At 35.4% G+C, this 17,556-nt stretch overlaps 1 protein-coding gene across 1 annotated transcript in view; it reads left to right on the top strand.

Annotated features, from left to right (window-relative positions):
* Vwa8 (von Willebrand factor A domain containing 8) overlaps positions 1 to 17,556 on the top strand; it is a 381,153-nt gene that overhangs the window by 103,354 nt on the left and 260,243 nt on the right. Inside the window, exon 15 of the mRNA XM_010637116.1 lies at positions 8,578 to 8,738. Coding sequence (XP_010635418.1) covers positions 8,578 to 8,738 — 161 coding nt within the window. The remainder of the gene's footprint in view (positions 1 to 8,577; positions 8,739 to 17,556) is intronic.

Below are 17,556 nucleotides of genomic sequence, written 5' to 3' on the forward strand. Positions count from 1 at the left end.
TGCAAAATGCATTGGCGTATGGAATTTTACTTTATAAATTAAAGAACACCACTTATGTCACTTGAATATGTGTAGATATTTGATTAGAATATGTTGCATTCCATAATCTATTCACTAGGGATCAATAAGAGTGATGTTTTAAGAATGTAAATAAGATCACATCATTTCCATGCATACACCCTCTCAGTGGATTTCCATTGTGCTTAGAATAAACTAAAAACTCTTCTGGATTATGAACCTTCTACTAATGAGGTTGTCTATTATAACCACGAAAGGATCTTTGTAAAGCATTCCTGTCCAGAGTGCACCTTCCCTGTCCAGAATAAGTCTGAAGTAATTGTCATGAAGTGAGATCTGGACTTCAGTATTTTAAGATTCTAACAGCCAGCCAGTATTACGAACCTTGCCCAACGTGACCTGACCCAAGATTGATTCACCACCCCTTTCCTTCCGTACTGGATACTCTGCTAATTATATTTTAGTCCCTGGCTACCGTTAGTGCATTAAATGCATCTATCTAGCTGCTTTCTCCTTAAAGTTATTTCCACAGGCTGTTCCTTTTGTCTTGGAATACCCTTTTCCTGATCTTCACATAGCTTCTTGACATTCGAATCACAATTCGAATATCCTGGGAAAAAGTGTCCTGGACCCACCAAGCCATTTGCAGTGATGTCACCTGACTTTTGGGGTCTTACTATAGAGTCCAGTCTGGCCAAGAACTCATTATATAGCTCAGGACAAGAACTCATTATATAGTCTCATACTCACAGTCCTTCTGCCTCAACCTCCCAAGCAGAGGCATTTGCCACTGCACCCAGTTTGCCTTCATTTTTGAAACTCTTTTTACCTTTTTTAATATATTTACTTTTTTGTGAACATTTTCTTCCAAAACTTTAATAAGTTGTTTCACTGTTTTATTTTTATCTTTAAGTTTTGGTTTACATTGTGGACAATAGTATTCACTTTGGCTATCTAAAATGAAGAAAATTTTATTGCAGAGTATTAGCTAGGTTATGGCATTTCTGGGAGAGATAAGGAATGGAGTTTACGTTTTACTCATTTAGGAATGACTGAACCAAGGGAATTTCCATTATAGCTCCCTAAAAGAAAAGCTTTGTTTGTGCTGGCTACCACATGGCTCTCATCATCACTCACTATCATTTTCCCAGTCTATTGGATGTGAGAACTCTTGGTACAATCAGAATGTTAGTTGCAAAGACATTAAGAGACAGTGTTTCAGCTGAGCAAGCCTGTAATGCGAGCACTCTGGGGGGGCTGAGGCAGAATAATTACAAGTTTGAGCTCAAGCTGTGTGACTTAGCAAGACCCTGTCTCAAAATAAATAAAAAAGGCTGGGCATGTATCTTAGTTTGAAGTCTGTGACATCAATCCCAGTGGTTAAGAAAAAAGGAAAAAGAGAAAGGAAAGCAGAGGAGAAGGGGAAGAGAGGGAGGCCAATGGAAGGGGAAGGGAAAGGGGAAAGAAACATGTTTTTAGTTTTCTGGCTCTGTAGTGTAGGAAGGATAGAAGGAGGCTACTTAATTTGAGATCATCATTTATAAAACTGTATATTACATTATTTCCACCTACCCTGACCTTCACTATTTTATTTTGAGAATTTAGTAAGACACCCTTTAGTTTAGTTGGTTGTTAATAGGATAATGGATTTGATTGGCTGGCTAGCTTCAACCGAACAATTTTGTTTTATGTTCACAAATCTTTAGAGCGTACCATTTTGAAATAGTCCCTAGTAGTCATAATGAATAGAGCTATAAATGATTCAAAATTAACTTCCCATGGATGTTAGAGTAATTTAACTATGGTAGACTTGTAACATCAACATATACATAAAAGGGAACATTTATTTTACATATGACAGATTAAAAATAGTTCTTTAAAAGAAGAAACACAAGGGACAAGCATGGGAGAGTTTACAAATAATTTTACAATGTACAGTATGTAAAACAAGACGCCTTACTGAGATCAAACATAAATGACACTGAGGAATGTTGGCATCATGCCTATGTTCTGTTCACTGAGCATGCTTAGACTCTGTAAATAATGGCTTTGTTTCTATTTTAAGACCAAAAAGTTAACTTTCTTTTTTTGTACGACATTTATGCAATACTGTGTGCTTAAAAGATATGGACATAATTAACCCCTCATTGCAAAGTTCCTAGCTTACAAAACTGAAATCCAGGTTTTATCAGTATTTATATGACTGATAGGATTTTTTTTTTTTTTTTTTTTTTTTTTTTGTACCAGGGATCAAATTCGGGACCTTGTGCTTGTGAGGCAGGTGGCAGCACCACTGAGCTAAATCCCTGGCCCTAGGATTTTTTTTTTTCTTTCTTTAGAATTATTACAGAATTTTAGCTAGTTTATATTGGAAAAAAAAATCATAATGTTTATTTACCCCAATAAAAAATTAAATGCCATAGATTACATTTTAATTTAGAAATAAGAGACTGAAGAGTCATATTCACCTAGAGATATTCTTACTATTAATTAAAACACTTTTATTTCAATCTTTTACATCTATATTTAAAGATACTTTGCAAAGTAATGGTGACTAGCTGCATTTGAGGTCATTTCATAGAATAGCATAATCACTACTCTTCTCAGAGAAGGTAATTGAGAGTATAATAACAAGTTGATTTGTGAAGCTAGCCTCAGAGGTGTATAATTAGTACATTTTTCTCTTAATCACACAGTCTATGAATTGATTAATCCAAACCCACTCTTTCCTCATAACATTTCATTTAGTGAAATTTGTTTCTCTGTTTGGTTATAATATTCCTTTATTTATTTATTTTTTTTGTTGCCAGGGGTCGAACTCATGACCTTGCACTGTGAGGCAGGCATGGTGCCGTTGAGCTAAATCCCTAGCCATAAAAGTGTGCATTTTGTATGTCACCTTTTTCTTTCTTGGTCTCATCTTCCTTTGTTTAGTTTTCTTTATTATTTATTATTTATGTTTAATCATATATTAAACATATTTTTGTAAGGCAACTTAAATATTTTATGGAATTCTTCCAAGTTCATATATGTGATGAAATTATGAATTGTTTTAGACCTGATTGAAGACAGAGTTTGTATACAGTTTGGTATCCTACTGTTGCCAGTCATTTAGTTTCTTACTAGACAAATTATATGTATATATTATAATGCAAATTTTTACTTTCATATCAATATTTTTAAAGTGGTAGTTAAACTTTCTTTATGTACTAAAATATATATTAGTTTTCTTTCTGAATGACATTATGACTAATTCTAACCTAATTCTAGCCACCCTACACACAATCTATATAAACAGTTTTGTTTAGCTAATGACATATCTGGATTTCTCAGGAAAATCTTGTTTGGGCTATTCAAAAGTTCTAGCCAGATATTGTGGCAGATGACTGTAATCCCAGTACTCTGGGAGGCTTAGCCAAGAGGATCACAAGCTCAAGGCCAGGCAGTGTAGTGTCTTAATGAACCCTGTTTTAAAATAAAAAATAGGGCTGGGGAGATGCTCAGTGTGAAGGCCCTGAGTTCAATACCAAGTATCCCTCTGCCCTGAGAAGTTCTGAAAAACATTTAAGGGGTAACATTTCTTGATGGTTCAAATATGTATTCTCTGATACATTTTACACAGTTATGCTTCTATATTTTTTATTTTTAGTATGGTTTCTTTTGTTGCAAAAGAAACTAATCTTAGGAGCTTTACTGTACATATGTTTTACAGGGATACTAATAACTTGAGGTATTGAAGGTTAGATAGTGGTAGCTTTAAACTAGCTAAATTTCATGTTTTTTTAAAATTTTTTGAAGAAATGCAGAAAGAAAATGGTTCAGGCTGTATGATATCAGTGCTATTTTTATTCTCTTAAATTCAGTGGTTTCAGGGATAAGAAAATGTTTCAGTCAGGAGGATTTTGCAAGGGAATACATTAAATATAGGACACATAGCTTATAAAATTATTTTATGATATTTACCCAAAAAGTCAAATGCAAAGGAGTGCAAGATTTTAACCACACACTCGAAGCCCAAAGGATTCAGCTGAGGGCCTAGATCCCAGCAGCTTCCACACAAGTCCAGCTAAAGGCTTAAGAGTCTGAGTCAGTGTCCTCCTCGAGCCCAGCCAATGGCCCGGTGCCCATGGCAGTGTCTTTTGCTTGTCCATATTGAGGATCTGCACCTGGAAGGCCCAAAGGCCAGTGGTGGAAACTAGAAAATCTACACTCATGGGATGAAAGATTTGTGCCACCAAGCTGAGGGATCCACATTGGAGCCCGGAAGTGATGCTGTTGGTAAAGATCACAACTCCCCTGATGAAAACAGCAGCCATTCCCAGTGATAGTGACGCCCTGAGCTCCTCCTATGAGAACAGACTAGTTTGCACCAGGAAAGTCATTTACAGCATGCTTCTCCTAGAAAATCAACAGGCCAAGATCTCCCCCTCCAGTTCTCTTTTTATGGCCATTGGTAACAATCTTCAGGTGGATCCTCCATGCCCAGACTGCACTGATTCACTTCAGCTGTGGGTTACAATTTGACCATTAGTCAATCCACCACAAAAAAATATATGCAAGATGGAGGCATTCGTCTATCTGAATTTTCACTAGTGTGCTTTCAAAATAACCATTTATTAAAAAAGCAAAAGTATTTACTTTTTAACTTACTATTAGAGATGTGCATTTAGGCAGGAAAAATTATATATGGTAAGTATTTAATTTTTTAAAAATTAATTACAATTAAAGAAATGTCCCAAATCCCTCTCAAAATACTCCCTCCCCCTTCAAACACACTTCTCCAACCATCTTGCCACTTTTTTTTTTTTTGGTACTGGGGATTAAACTTGGGTCCTTGTGCTTGTGAGGCAGGCAGTGGAACCACTGAGCTAAATCTCTGGACCTGTCTTGTCACTTTTTGAAGCAGTTCTGCCAGCCCTCTTTCATAAGTGTCTTTGTGAGGTATGAGTGAAAGTACAATGAATGCTGCTGTTATTTATAAAGTTAGGCTCATAAAAACATTACAGTGTGTCTTCAATCACCCTGTTCACCAGATCTGACGCAGTGCAACTTCTGGCTCTTCCCCAAAGTCAAAGTCAAAATGACTATAAAAGGTAAATATTTTTAATTGTTTCAGGACATCGAGGCTAAGACAGCTCAATTAAATAGACTCAGAAAAGTGGACTTCTAGAACTGCTTTAGAAAGTGGAAAGAATGTTACTATGTTCTAAGTGTGTATATGGGTTAATGGCATGCATCTTTTATGAAATACATTTTAAAAAATATTCACTGTATTTTTTTAATCACACCCATGTATCACTGACCCATTCAGATTATTCTAAAAAATTTTTGTTAATTACATTTGAATATTCTGGTGTGTTTGTGAAGATTTAGTTTGATATCCTTGCATTCTCACACAATTGAAAGCAATTTTTCACACAGTTGAAAAGAACTATTGATTTTAACTAATATTTGAGGAAATTGAACCAACTATCTCTTTAAAGAAAGGCTGAAATTTTTTCTCTTTCAGCATAGGTTCTTATTTATGAAAATCAACAGCTTATATTAAAAGGAAAGTCTTTTTCTCTCAGGAGGGTTTTATTTTAATATAAGATATTTTAAAAATGAAGACAAGACATTGTGTATAGAGTAAAACTGAACTGAGCTAGTCTAAGAAATACCAAATATTTTCCATTTTTCATTCTTGTGAAAATTAAAAACAGGAAGAATATTTCTGGTCTGTACTTGCAGTTGGTATTAACACCATTGAGCTATATTGATTTCTTACAGCTTAATAACAAATAATTATTTCACTTTTCTCCGGTAAATATAAAGGAATTTCTAATTGTTAGGTTCAAAAAGGGGAGCCCAAGTACTAGTTGTCTTTCTCATCGCCTCTGTTAGTAAACATTTATTTATTTGAATGAGGAAAGTACTGTAAACATTGTGTGAATTAACAAACTATTATAGCACTTTGGAAGCATGACCGAACAAAATAGTACTTTTTCATATCACGCACAAAATTGTGATTTATGCTATGCTACTATAACAATGAAGAATTCTCTCTATTGAAATTAAAAAAAAAAATCTCTATTGAAATTTGTTAACCTCAGCTTCTTAGGACCCTGAACCTGTTAGGCCAGAGTCATGACATTCCTCTTCTCCATCTGTTTTCATTGTGGAGCTAGGATACTCGATAAAAATCTGTCTATTTCTTTGCAAATACAGTATCAGTGGGATGTCCTACTCATGCTACTTTCTCTCTGAATTCCAATAGGACTGTGTAAAGGAAACAAAGCCTACTCTTTCCTTATTTTTTCACCTTACTTTTAAATTACGGTATTTCATTGTTTATTTTGTGTATCCTTGTGCAATTTCATTAAATCCTATAAGGAGAGCAAATAAATGAGACAAAGATTCATATCACTTTATGTCTTATAAAACAGCATGCCCTGCCTGGGAAGCACATCAGAATTATCATAATGTTAATTTTTTTTTTTTTTTTTTGGTACGAGGGATTGAACTCGGGTCCTTGCACTTGCAAGGCAGGCCACCAAACTGCTGAGCTAAATCCCCGGCCCATAATGTTAATTTTAAAAACTGCTGTTTGGACTTACTCTTGCAGGATAGTAAGGTCTACCTTCAGGATAGTGAGGCCTAAGCATATATATATTTTCCATAAATTTCCCAGCTATTTCTCATATGTATCTTGGATTTTAAGCCACTATTTGAAAGATGTTTCCATTTAAATTTTCTAGGATAATATGTTATATAACTCTGTAATGAATATTTTTCTGGAATAATTACTACTGATAGTTTACTTGTTTTAACATTTAAAAGATTATATATGTGTGTATATATGTATGATTTTTAAAATATGATTGTGAAAATGACTCACAGAACTTTAAAATTTTTTCTATTTTGCCTAGAGCAATCCACTTAGCAGTGTGTAGCACAGCTCTGAGTGGGAATGAGCTCATCTCTACTGCACCCTCGCATTAAACACTGGTGATGGGGACAAGCTTAGTTTTGGCTGTTGTAACTGTCACTGGCAGCAGAGAGTGACACTGCTTATATAGTTTACATAAAATTTTAAATTTGTAGATTAAGAATTAAGTATAATTATTAAAAGAATTAGACCAAATTCTAATTAATATGTCAAAAACCATCCCCCTATACTGGAAAGATTGAATTACTATTTCTTAATAATTGTTATGTCTTTATGACTCAATACTAGCCTATTTTCCTTTTTTAAAAAAATTTGTTTCTACATGTTTTCAGTATCGCATTTCCTAAGTCAGTGTCTTTTGATAGGGAGAACATTGAGGTAAAACTTATATTTTAATCTGTTTGAATACAGATTCATTGTTACTGTAAGTTTAAGTGCATTTATTAGTTTCCTGTCTGCTTAAAACTTGGAGTGGTTGTTAAAAAATTTACAGAATACCTTAAATTTTAGATAAAAGTGACCATAAAAATTTGTTTTATTTTATATAAGTGGCACAAAATTTATCTGAGGATGGTAACAAATCATGATCTTTGACACTCTTACCACATGTAAGAAAAGCATTGTTCATATTACATGGCACCACATTTTTTACAGTAGAAAGATTTTTTTACATACCACAACTATTAATAGTTTGTCTGTTACATTAATTTAGTGCTAGCTTATTGTATGTATGCTTTGAAAAATCATTTGTAAGTGCCATGCTAGTTTCTCAATTCCGGCATCTCATCTGATGACTGTCTTCAGTTTCCTCCACTCCAAAGCCTCTTTAAATATGAGTCACTGTGATGGGCCCTAGTGTGGCTTTTCAGGAGAACTCATCAACTGGAAGAAAATGAACATTCTCCATAATAATCTTTTAGTATTGAGTTTGTATGTCCTCTCATTTTAAAATGGAATCAGCACATTTTGTTCCCTGAAAGAGTAAAGTTGAGTTAAATTCCATTAAAAGCAGGTAGAGGTTGAATGGAAGAGAGGGAAATAGGAAAAATAGAAGAATCAAGATATATTATATACAGGTATAAAGTCCCTATAATTACTGTGATCATTATGTATATCTAAAAGTTACCAATAAAATTAATTTTTTTAAAAAAGCAGGTGAAAATTATTTCCATTATCTAAATTAATGTTTTAAGTGAAGAGGAAAACACTAAATAAAAGGGAGGGAGAGCTCTTACTCTTACTATATTATGTGAATGAGGAATAGGAAAAAATTTAAAGCTTTCTTTTTTTTCTCTCATTGAGTTTATTGGTACATTTTAGGTATACAGTACAGTGACATTCACAATTGGGATCTTGCACCTTTACATGACAGGTCTTGGTTCTCATGTTTCCCTTTACTCTGCCCTCCCTTCACCCCTCTTCCCTTCCCCATTTACAAATACTTTATTTCCATTTTTTCATTTTCTCAACCTAAAGATTTTTCTCTTTGATGAATTTGGAATGACTTCCCAGTTGTTATATGAAATAGTATGTGCATACAGAGATGTCTATAAAGCTAATTAAGCTGCAATCTATGTCCTAAAATTAAAATTTTGTATTTTCTTTGGTGGTCATGGTGGGGATTGGTTTAGGATATGACAGCACGTGATCTGCTGCAGCAGAGATACACTCTTCCCAATGGAGACACTGCCTGGAGGTCCTCCCCGCTTGTGAATGCTGCTCTGGAAGGCAAACTGGTCCTGTTGGATGGCATTCACCGGGTCAATGCAGGCACACTTGCTGTCTTGCAAAGGTTTGTGTGAGTCATTCTTATACAAAATAAACCCAGTGTGTTTGCGCACGCGCGCGGGCATACACACACACACACACACACACACACACACACACACGTCATTCCAATTTAAACAGTAAACATAGAGTTCGTTCAGTGCTTTTTAATAAAACTGCACTATGCAGAAGTTCATAATTCTTGAGAAATTAATAATTTTATCCAAGGGGAATGACAGATTAATTTTATGAACACACTATAGTAAAACTCTAAATAATGAACATTTGGGGAAATGCTACTATCATAGCAGAATTCTATGTGTAAGAACTGACAAAAGGAAACTTTTTCAATAGTAACTGTGAAAGATTTTATATGTGCAGGTTTACAAATGTAACATGTCCACAGCCAAAATTTCTATGTTTTGTCAAGTCATAGCTTCATGGGTTACAAATTCCTCATATATCTATATTATTGGTCAATCTTGTTGCATTCTTTTTTTTCTTCTCTTTTTGTTAGAGAGAACAAATGTAGTTTTAATATAAAATGGTAATAGCTGATTATATTGTATAGAGACCAGAAAAGCTTACTTTTTTAGGTTAAAAACTAGAACATTTCTATAACCATTTTTTCAGTTAAGGTGTGAAAAGATATACACACATTCCTAAAACTTTTCTATAATTTAATTTTAAAAGAAAATTAAACTTCAATTGTATCTTTTTGCAGAAAATATTTCTATTTTGTGTCATTTTAGGCAATTACTAATATTTTTGTTTCATCTTAGTGTTTTACTTGTGGACATTTAATTTTAAACTTTGACTCATTAGGAAGGGTCAAATAAGTAGGTTAAGCCCCAACTAGCTATTCGGAGTTTTTGTTTTGTTTTGTTTTGTTTTGTTTTGTTTTGTTTTGTTTTTGTCAAAACAAAGATACTGAGTAGGACTGAAGGTTCCAAATACATGGAACAATTCTGATTAGACTTGAGTCCATTTAAAAATAATAATCACATGATGGAAGATAAGTTGGGCAGAACTCTTGAAGACATTAGTGTAGGAAAAGACTTTATGAACAAGCCAAGCATGGTGGTGCACGCCTGTAATCCCAGCACTCGGGAGGCTGAAGCAGGAGGATTGCTGTGAGTTCGACACCAGCCTGGGCTACATAGTGAGTTCCAGGTCAGTCTCATCTAAATAGGGAGACCCTGTCTCAAAAAACCAAAAAAAAAAACCAATCTTTTCAATTATACAGTTACTATTGGACCCATTGTACAGATAAAATACCAACTGGGATCTCACCTTTTAAAAAATCTTCTGCACTGAAAGAGAAAGAGAAAACACCAACAGAACTAAGAGATGACCTACAGTGTGGGAAAAAAATTTTTCCAGCTGCTCCTCAGACAAAGAACTCTTATCTAGAGTATGTAAAGAACTCAAAATATCAGCCCCCCCAAATATAAAGACCTGATTCAAAAATGGGCATCTGAAATGAAGAGACATTTTTCAGACAAAGAACTAAAAGCAGCAAGTAAATATATGAAAAAATGTTCCACATCACTGGTCATTCAAGAGATGCAGATGAAAACAACACTGAGATTCCACCTCACCCTACAAAAAATGGCTGCCATCAAGAAATCAATAACAAATATTGGCGGGGTTGTGGGGAGAAAGGAACCCTTCTCCATTGTTGGGGAGAGTGCAGACTGGTGTAACCACTATGGGAATCAATATGGAGATACCTCAAAGAGCTGGGACTGGAGGTTCCATTTGACCTAGCCATCCCTCAGCTGAGTATCTTTCCAAAAGAATGAAAAGAATCATACCACAGTGACATATGCCACCCTTGTTTATAGTGGCACAGTTTGTAATAGCTAAAACTTGGAAACAGCCCATTTGTCCCTCAGTTGGAGACTGGATAAAGAAGATGTGGTTTTTCTATAAAATGGAATACTATTCAGCCATAAAGAATGAGAAATTATAGTCATTCATAGGAAAATGGATGCATATTGAGGATATACTCCTAAGTGAAATAAATGTTACAAATGTGTAAATACTGAATAGTTTCTCTGGTGTGAAAAACTATAATTGTACATAAGATCCTAATGGTAGAATTAACAGTGTGAAATAGGAAGAAAGGGGCTAAAGGTGTAGAGGAAGTGATAGAGGAATGGAAATAAAGGAAAAGAAAAAAAATCTGAGAAAATGAAAAATTAGAAATAAAGTATTGTAAATAGGGAAGGGAAGAGGGGTGAAGAGAGGGCAGGGATAAGGGGAAAAAATGAGAACCAAGACCTGTCACATAAAGGTACAAGATCCCAATGACAAATGCAACTGTACTGTGTACCTCAAAAGTACCAATAAACTCAGAAAAAATAATCATCGCAAATTTATTTTCATAAACATTTCATACACTTGTATTTTTCTTTCCCAAGCAGATAGATGCAGACATGAAATAAAGTAATACTCCCTTTTGTGGGGTGGCTCTTTCATGTTTAACCAAGCAGAATAGTCATAGTAGCAGCAGCAGCAGCTATAATTAACCGAGTCCTTATTCTCTTCTTCAGGGTATTGTGTTAAGACAGTGCTTCTCATTTTTTTAACCATTGAATCACCTTGCAGGATGGGAATTTTAAAGTATTGATGCCTGTACTCCATCTCCACAACTTTTGTTGTGATTGGTCGATACTGAGCTTTGAACATTGGCATTTGCGAGAAGACTCTATTGTATAATCAAGATTAAGAACAATTGTATGAAGCATGTGTTTTTCATTAGCTATTTAATTTAAACAACAACTCTATTAGCTTGGCATTATTGTCTTAATTTCATAAAGAACAAAAGTTTAGCAAGATTAAGTAGTTTTCCCTCTCCCTAGCCATTCAGTAAGTAAGATACAGAGCTGGAGCTGAATACAGGTCTGACTGATTCCACTGCCCATACCCATAACCTTAGCAGTATACAGTCTTCCTCCATCAGCGCCATCAGTGGAGGCTGTGTAGGTTGGCTCCAGCCAGGTATGGACAGACTTAGTGATTGGTGCTTTTTGACCTGTGCAGTATTTTGAAGACAGTGCTGTTTGTGGTGTGAATGGCTCATTAGGTCACCCTCAGAGTTGGGTATGAAAAAGCAGTGTAGTTATGTTATTACAAAAATTTTGATGCCTTAAATCTTGTAATTCCAAAGAGGAAAATATTTTAATAATACTTCCCCTTAAAGAACTACACTAGCTTTGGATCCAGAGACCTTTCGGCTGCGCGGCCACCCTATCTACAGGACTCCTCTGGAGCTGCGCCTTTTCCAGCACGCACCTCTGGTTGGCCCCAACCCAGTGCCACTGAGCACCGTCACCCCTCTCCCCGGCTCTTAGATCCCCTGATTGAGCCAGTCCTTGGACACACTCTACAGAGGTATGGGGGGCTATAAAGGGTGGTGATTGATCCTATTGTGTTCTTGATTGTATTGATTGGGATAAAGGATAGGGATTGATTTGATGAGTTGTTTTCTCAACTATAAAAATGAGAATGCCTAAAAGTCATTAGAGAATCGAAGGCTGGGATGCAATGATATCAGGAAGATTTAATGACCCAGAGATTGAATCAAGGGCAGCCCAACAGCAAAAATAAAGATGAGAAAACACTTAAGCAAGCCACAAAGACAGACTTCCAGTACACCAATGGCAAACAGTAGGGCAAAGGAGGATGAAAAATCAGATAGTGAACCTCCAGGATGCTCAGAACTCACAGCACAGGAAGTAAAAAAACTAATAAATCAAGCTCTAGAAAAATTCAAAACAAATTATTTCCTAGATAACCATAGAGATGGTGAGCAAAATGAAAGACATGATTCCAGACTCTAGAACAGAAACTGACAAAAAAAATAGATGAGCTCAGAAACATAGTAGAAACCATGAAAGCCCAGAATAAGAAAGAAATGGAACCCATTAAACAGATTCAAACAGATATCCAGGAGATTAAAAACTATTGAAAGTGTACGAAGCCGATTGTGAAGATAGAATCTCAGATATAGAAGATAGGATCGCAGACAGTGACCGTGAAAAGAGAGGTCTATTAAAAACAGGAAGGGGGCCGGGGATTTAGGTCAGTGGTTTGGTGGCCTGCCTTGCAAGCGCAAGGACCCAAGTTCAATCCCTGGTACCAAAAAACAAAACAAAACAAAGCAAAAAAACAGTAAGGGAGCATGAGAAATCGATCCAACAACTCCTAGATGATGCAAAGAAGAATAACGTAAGACTGATAGAAATCCATGAAGTACCAGGAGAAAATGCAAATGGCTTAAAAAAGCTGCTCAAAGAATTAATGACAGAAAACTTCCGAAATAGAGGGGAAGAATTAGACATACTGATAAGTGAGGCATATAGGACACCAACTAGCCACGATCAAAAAAAAATCTACACCTAGATATATAATAATCAAGATCCCAGAAACCCAACAGAAGAACAAAATACTAGAAGCAGTAAGAGAAAAGAAACAAATCACATGCAAAGGAAAGCCCATCAGAATCACAGCAGAATTTTCAACACAAACCCTCAGGTCAAGGAGAGCCTGGAGTGAAGTATTTCAAGTCCTAAAAGAAAACAACCTACAACCAAGACTGATGTATCCTGCAAAACTCTCTGTCAAAATAGACAGAGAAATAAGATACTTCCATGACAGAGAACATTTGAGAAACTTCATGAATACTAAACCAGCACTACTAAGAATGTTACACAATATCCTAGAAAAAGACAACGAAGATCACAACAACAAGAGAACCAACAGAGCAAATCAAATAGCCAGGGCAAGAAACTAAAAAGAGAGGACAAAAAATAAAAAGAGTCAACAAAAGGACAATAACATGACAATAATAAGTCAGTACATATCAGTTATAACTATCAATGTCAATGGCCTCATTCAGCAATCAAGAGAAATAGATTGGCAGAATGGATTAAGAAGCAAAATCCAACAATATGTTGTATACAAGAAGCACACCTAGTGTAAAAAGAAGCCCATAGACTGAAAGTGAAAGGATGGAAAACAATTCTCCACATGACAGGAGCACAGAAAAAAGCAGGGGTAGCAGTCTTATTTGCAGACACAGCAAATTTCAAACCAAAACTGATTAAGACAGACAAAGAAGGCCACTACATCCTTGTAAAGGGAATAATTCAAGAAGAAGAGGTGACGATCATAAACATATATGCACCAAATATAAATGCCCCCAACTATATAAAACAAATATTAAGTAACATGAAAAACCAAGTAACCACTAATACAATAGTAGTGGAGGATCTAAACACACTACCATCAAAAATAGATCATCTAGGCAAAAAATCAACAATGAAATACTAGAACTGAACCAAGCTTTTGAACGCATGGACTTATAGACGTCTATAGAGTGTTCCACCCCACAAAATCACAACATACATTCTTTTCAGCTGCACATGGATCATTCTCCAAGATAGATCACATGCTATCTCACAAAACAGGTTTGAATGAATCCAAAAGAAATGAAGTTATTCCCTGTATATTATCAGATCACAGTGCAATAAAGCTTGAGATCAATAGCATAAGAAACCGTAGGAACTTCACAAACACATGGAAATTGAAGAACACTCTCCTGAACAGTCAGTGAATCACAGAGGAAATCAAAGAAGAAATCAGACAGTTTTTACAAATAAATGAAAATGCCAATACAACATACAGGAATCTGTGGGACACAATAAAATCAGTTCTACATGGAAAATTCATAGCACTGAATGCCCTCATTAGGAAAACAGAGCAAGCTCAAATAATCAACCTAACAATGACTCTTAGACTCCTAGAAAAACAAGAGCAAGAAAAACCCAAAGCTCTAACAAGAGAGGAAATTATAAAGATTAGAGCAGAAATCAATGCAATGGAAACTAAGAAAATGATACAAAAAAAAAAAGTGAATTGAAGAGTTTTTTTTTTAAAGAATAAATAAAATCAATAAACCCTTAGCAAACCGTATCAAAAAAAGGAAAGAAAAAACTCAGATTCATGCAATCAGGAATGAAAAAGGTGAAGTCACAACAGATCCCACAGAATTCCAGAGGATCATTAGTACATACTATGAGAACCTATACTCTAATAAAATGAAAAACACAGAAGAAATGGACAGATTTCTAGATACCTATGAATTATCTAAGTTGAACCAAGAAGATAAAAACATTTCAAACACCCCAATTACAATCAGTGAAATTGAAAATGTGATTAAAAACTTACCAATAAAGAAAAGCCCAGGTCCTGATGGATTCACTGCTGAATTTTGCACGACATTTAGAGAAGATCTACTGCCATTACTCTTCAGACTTTTAAATGATGAAACGGAAGTAATACTTCCAAATTCATTCCTGGAAGCAAATAACACTTTGATTCCCAAACCTGGGAAAGATGTAACTAAAAAAGACAACTACAAGCCAAATTCCTTAATGAATATAGATGCAAAAATCCTCAATAAGATACTAACAAACAGAATACAGAGGATCATCAAGAAGATCATACATCCTGACCAAGTTGGATTTATTCCAGGGATGCAAGGATGGTTCAACATACGTAAATCAATAAATGTAATACACTATATTAACAAAGTCAGGGACAAGAACCACATGATCCTCTCGATAGATGCCAAGAAAGCATTTGACAAAATTTAACACCCATTCATGATAAAAACCCTGAAAAAAATTGGAACAGATGGTCTGTATCTCAATTTAATAAAGGCTGTCTATGAAAACCAACAGCCAACATCATATTAAATGGCCAAAAACTGAAAACCTTCATGTTAAAATCAGGAACAAGACAAGGATACCCACTATCACCACTCCTCTTCAATATAGTTCTGGAAACATTAGCCATAACAATTTAGACAAGAGCAAGAAATTAAAGCAATAAAGATAGGAAAGGAAGAAGTTAAATTGTCATTATTTGCTGATGATATGATACTCATATCATATCATGATGATATGAAGACCCAAAAAACTCTGCCAAAAGACTTCTCGACTTAATAGACACTTTTAGCAGAGTAGCTGGATACAAGGTGAACACCACCAAATCAATAGCCTTCTTGTACACAAATAATAGAGTCACTGAACGAGAAATTAAGGAAACAATTCCTTGCACAATAGCACCCCAAAAATGAAGTATCTGAGAATCAGTCTAACAAGAAGCAAAAGACCTCTACACTGAAAACTACAGCACTCTGAAAAAGGAGATCGAGGCGGATATAAGAAAATGGAAAGATGTCCCCTGCTCCTGGGTAGGAAGAAGCAACATAGTGAAAATGGCCATACTACCAAATCTGCTATACAGATTCAATGCAATGCCAATTGAAATTCCAACACTATACATCACAGAACTAGAAAGAAGAATCCAAAATTCGTTTGGAACCATAAGAGACCTAGAATAGCAAAAGCCATTCTAGGCAAAAGACACATGTCAGTGGGAATAACAATTCCCAATTTGAAACTATACTACAAAGCCACTGTGATAAAAAACAGCATGGCACTGTCAAAGAAACAGACCTGAGGATCAGTGGAACAGATTGGAAGACAGAAAAACAACTCCAGATGTACTCAGCTACCTCATCTTTGACAAAAGAGCTGATAGTCACCACTGGAAGAAAGATACCCTCTTTAATAAATGGTGTTGGAAAAACTGGATCTCAACCTGCCAAAGTTAAAACTAGACCCTTATCTATCACCATGCACTAAATTAAAATCCAAGTGGATTAAAGATCTAAATATAAAAAAAAAAACACTAAACTTGCTGGAAGATAAGTTATGCAGAACTCTAGAAGACATTGGCATAGGAAAAGACTTTATGAAGAAATCCTCAGTAGCATGGGAACTAGCACAAAGAATCAACAACTGGAATCTCATCTTATTAAAAAGCTGCTGCACTGCAAAAGAAACCATCAACAGAACTAAGAGACAACCTACAATGTGGGAAAAACTTTTTACCAGCTGCTCCTCAGACAAAGGACTATTATATAGAATATATAAAGAATTCAAAACAACCAGCCCCCTGAAGTATAAAGACCCAATTCAAAAATAGACATCTGAAATGAACAGACATTTCTCAGACAAAGAAATAAAAATAGCAAGTAAATATATGAAAAAATGTTCCACATCACTGGTCATCTGAGAGATGCACATGAAAACAATACTGAGATTTCACCTCACCCCACAAAGAATGGCTGCTATCAAGAAATCACACAATAACAAATGTTGGTGCGGTTGTGGGGAGAAAGGAACCCTTCTCCATTGTTGGTGGGAGGTCAGACTGGTGCAACCACTATGGAAGTAAATATGGAGATACCTCAAAGAGCTGGGACTAGAGGTTCCATTTGACCCAGCCATCCATCTGTTGGGTATCTTTCCAAAATAATTAAAAGAATCATACCACAGTGATATATGCGCACCCATGTTTGTAGCAGCACAGTTTGTAATAGCTAAAACTTGGAAACAGCCCATCTGCCCATCAGTTGGAAACTGGATAAAGAAGATGTGGTTTTTTTATAAAATGGAATACTACTCAGCCATAAAGAATGAGAGAGTAGATTCATTCATAGGTAAATGGGTACATTTTGAGGATGTACTCCTAAGTGAAATAAATAAGTCACAGATAATGCAAATACCGAATAGTTTCTCTGGTGTGAAAAACTAAAATAGTGCTCAAGATCCTAACGGGACAATCAGGAATGTGAAATAGGAAGAAAAGGACCAAAGGTGTAGGGACAGTGAGAAGGAAAGGGATAGGGGAACAAGGGAAAAGGAAAAAAAAAAAAAAGAGAAAATGTAAAAATGAAATTAAAGTGGTTGAAGGTGGGGAGG

Source organism: Fukomys damarensis, unplaced genomic scaffold (assembly GCF_012274545.1).
Source record: "Fukomys damarensis isolate Sample0158 unplaced genomic scaffold, DMR_v1.0_HiC HiC_scaffold_38, whole genome shotgun sequence".
Taxonomy (NCBI): domain Eukaryota; kingdom Metazoa; phylum Chordata; class Mammalia; order Rodentia; family Bathyergidae; genus Fukomys; species Fukomys damarensis.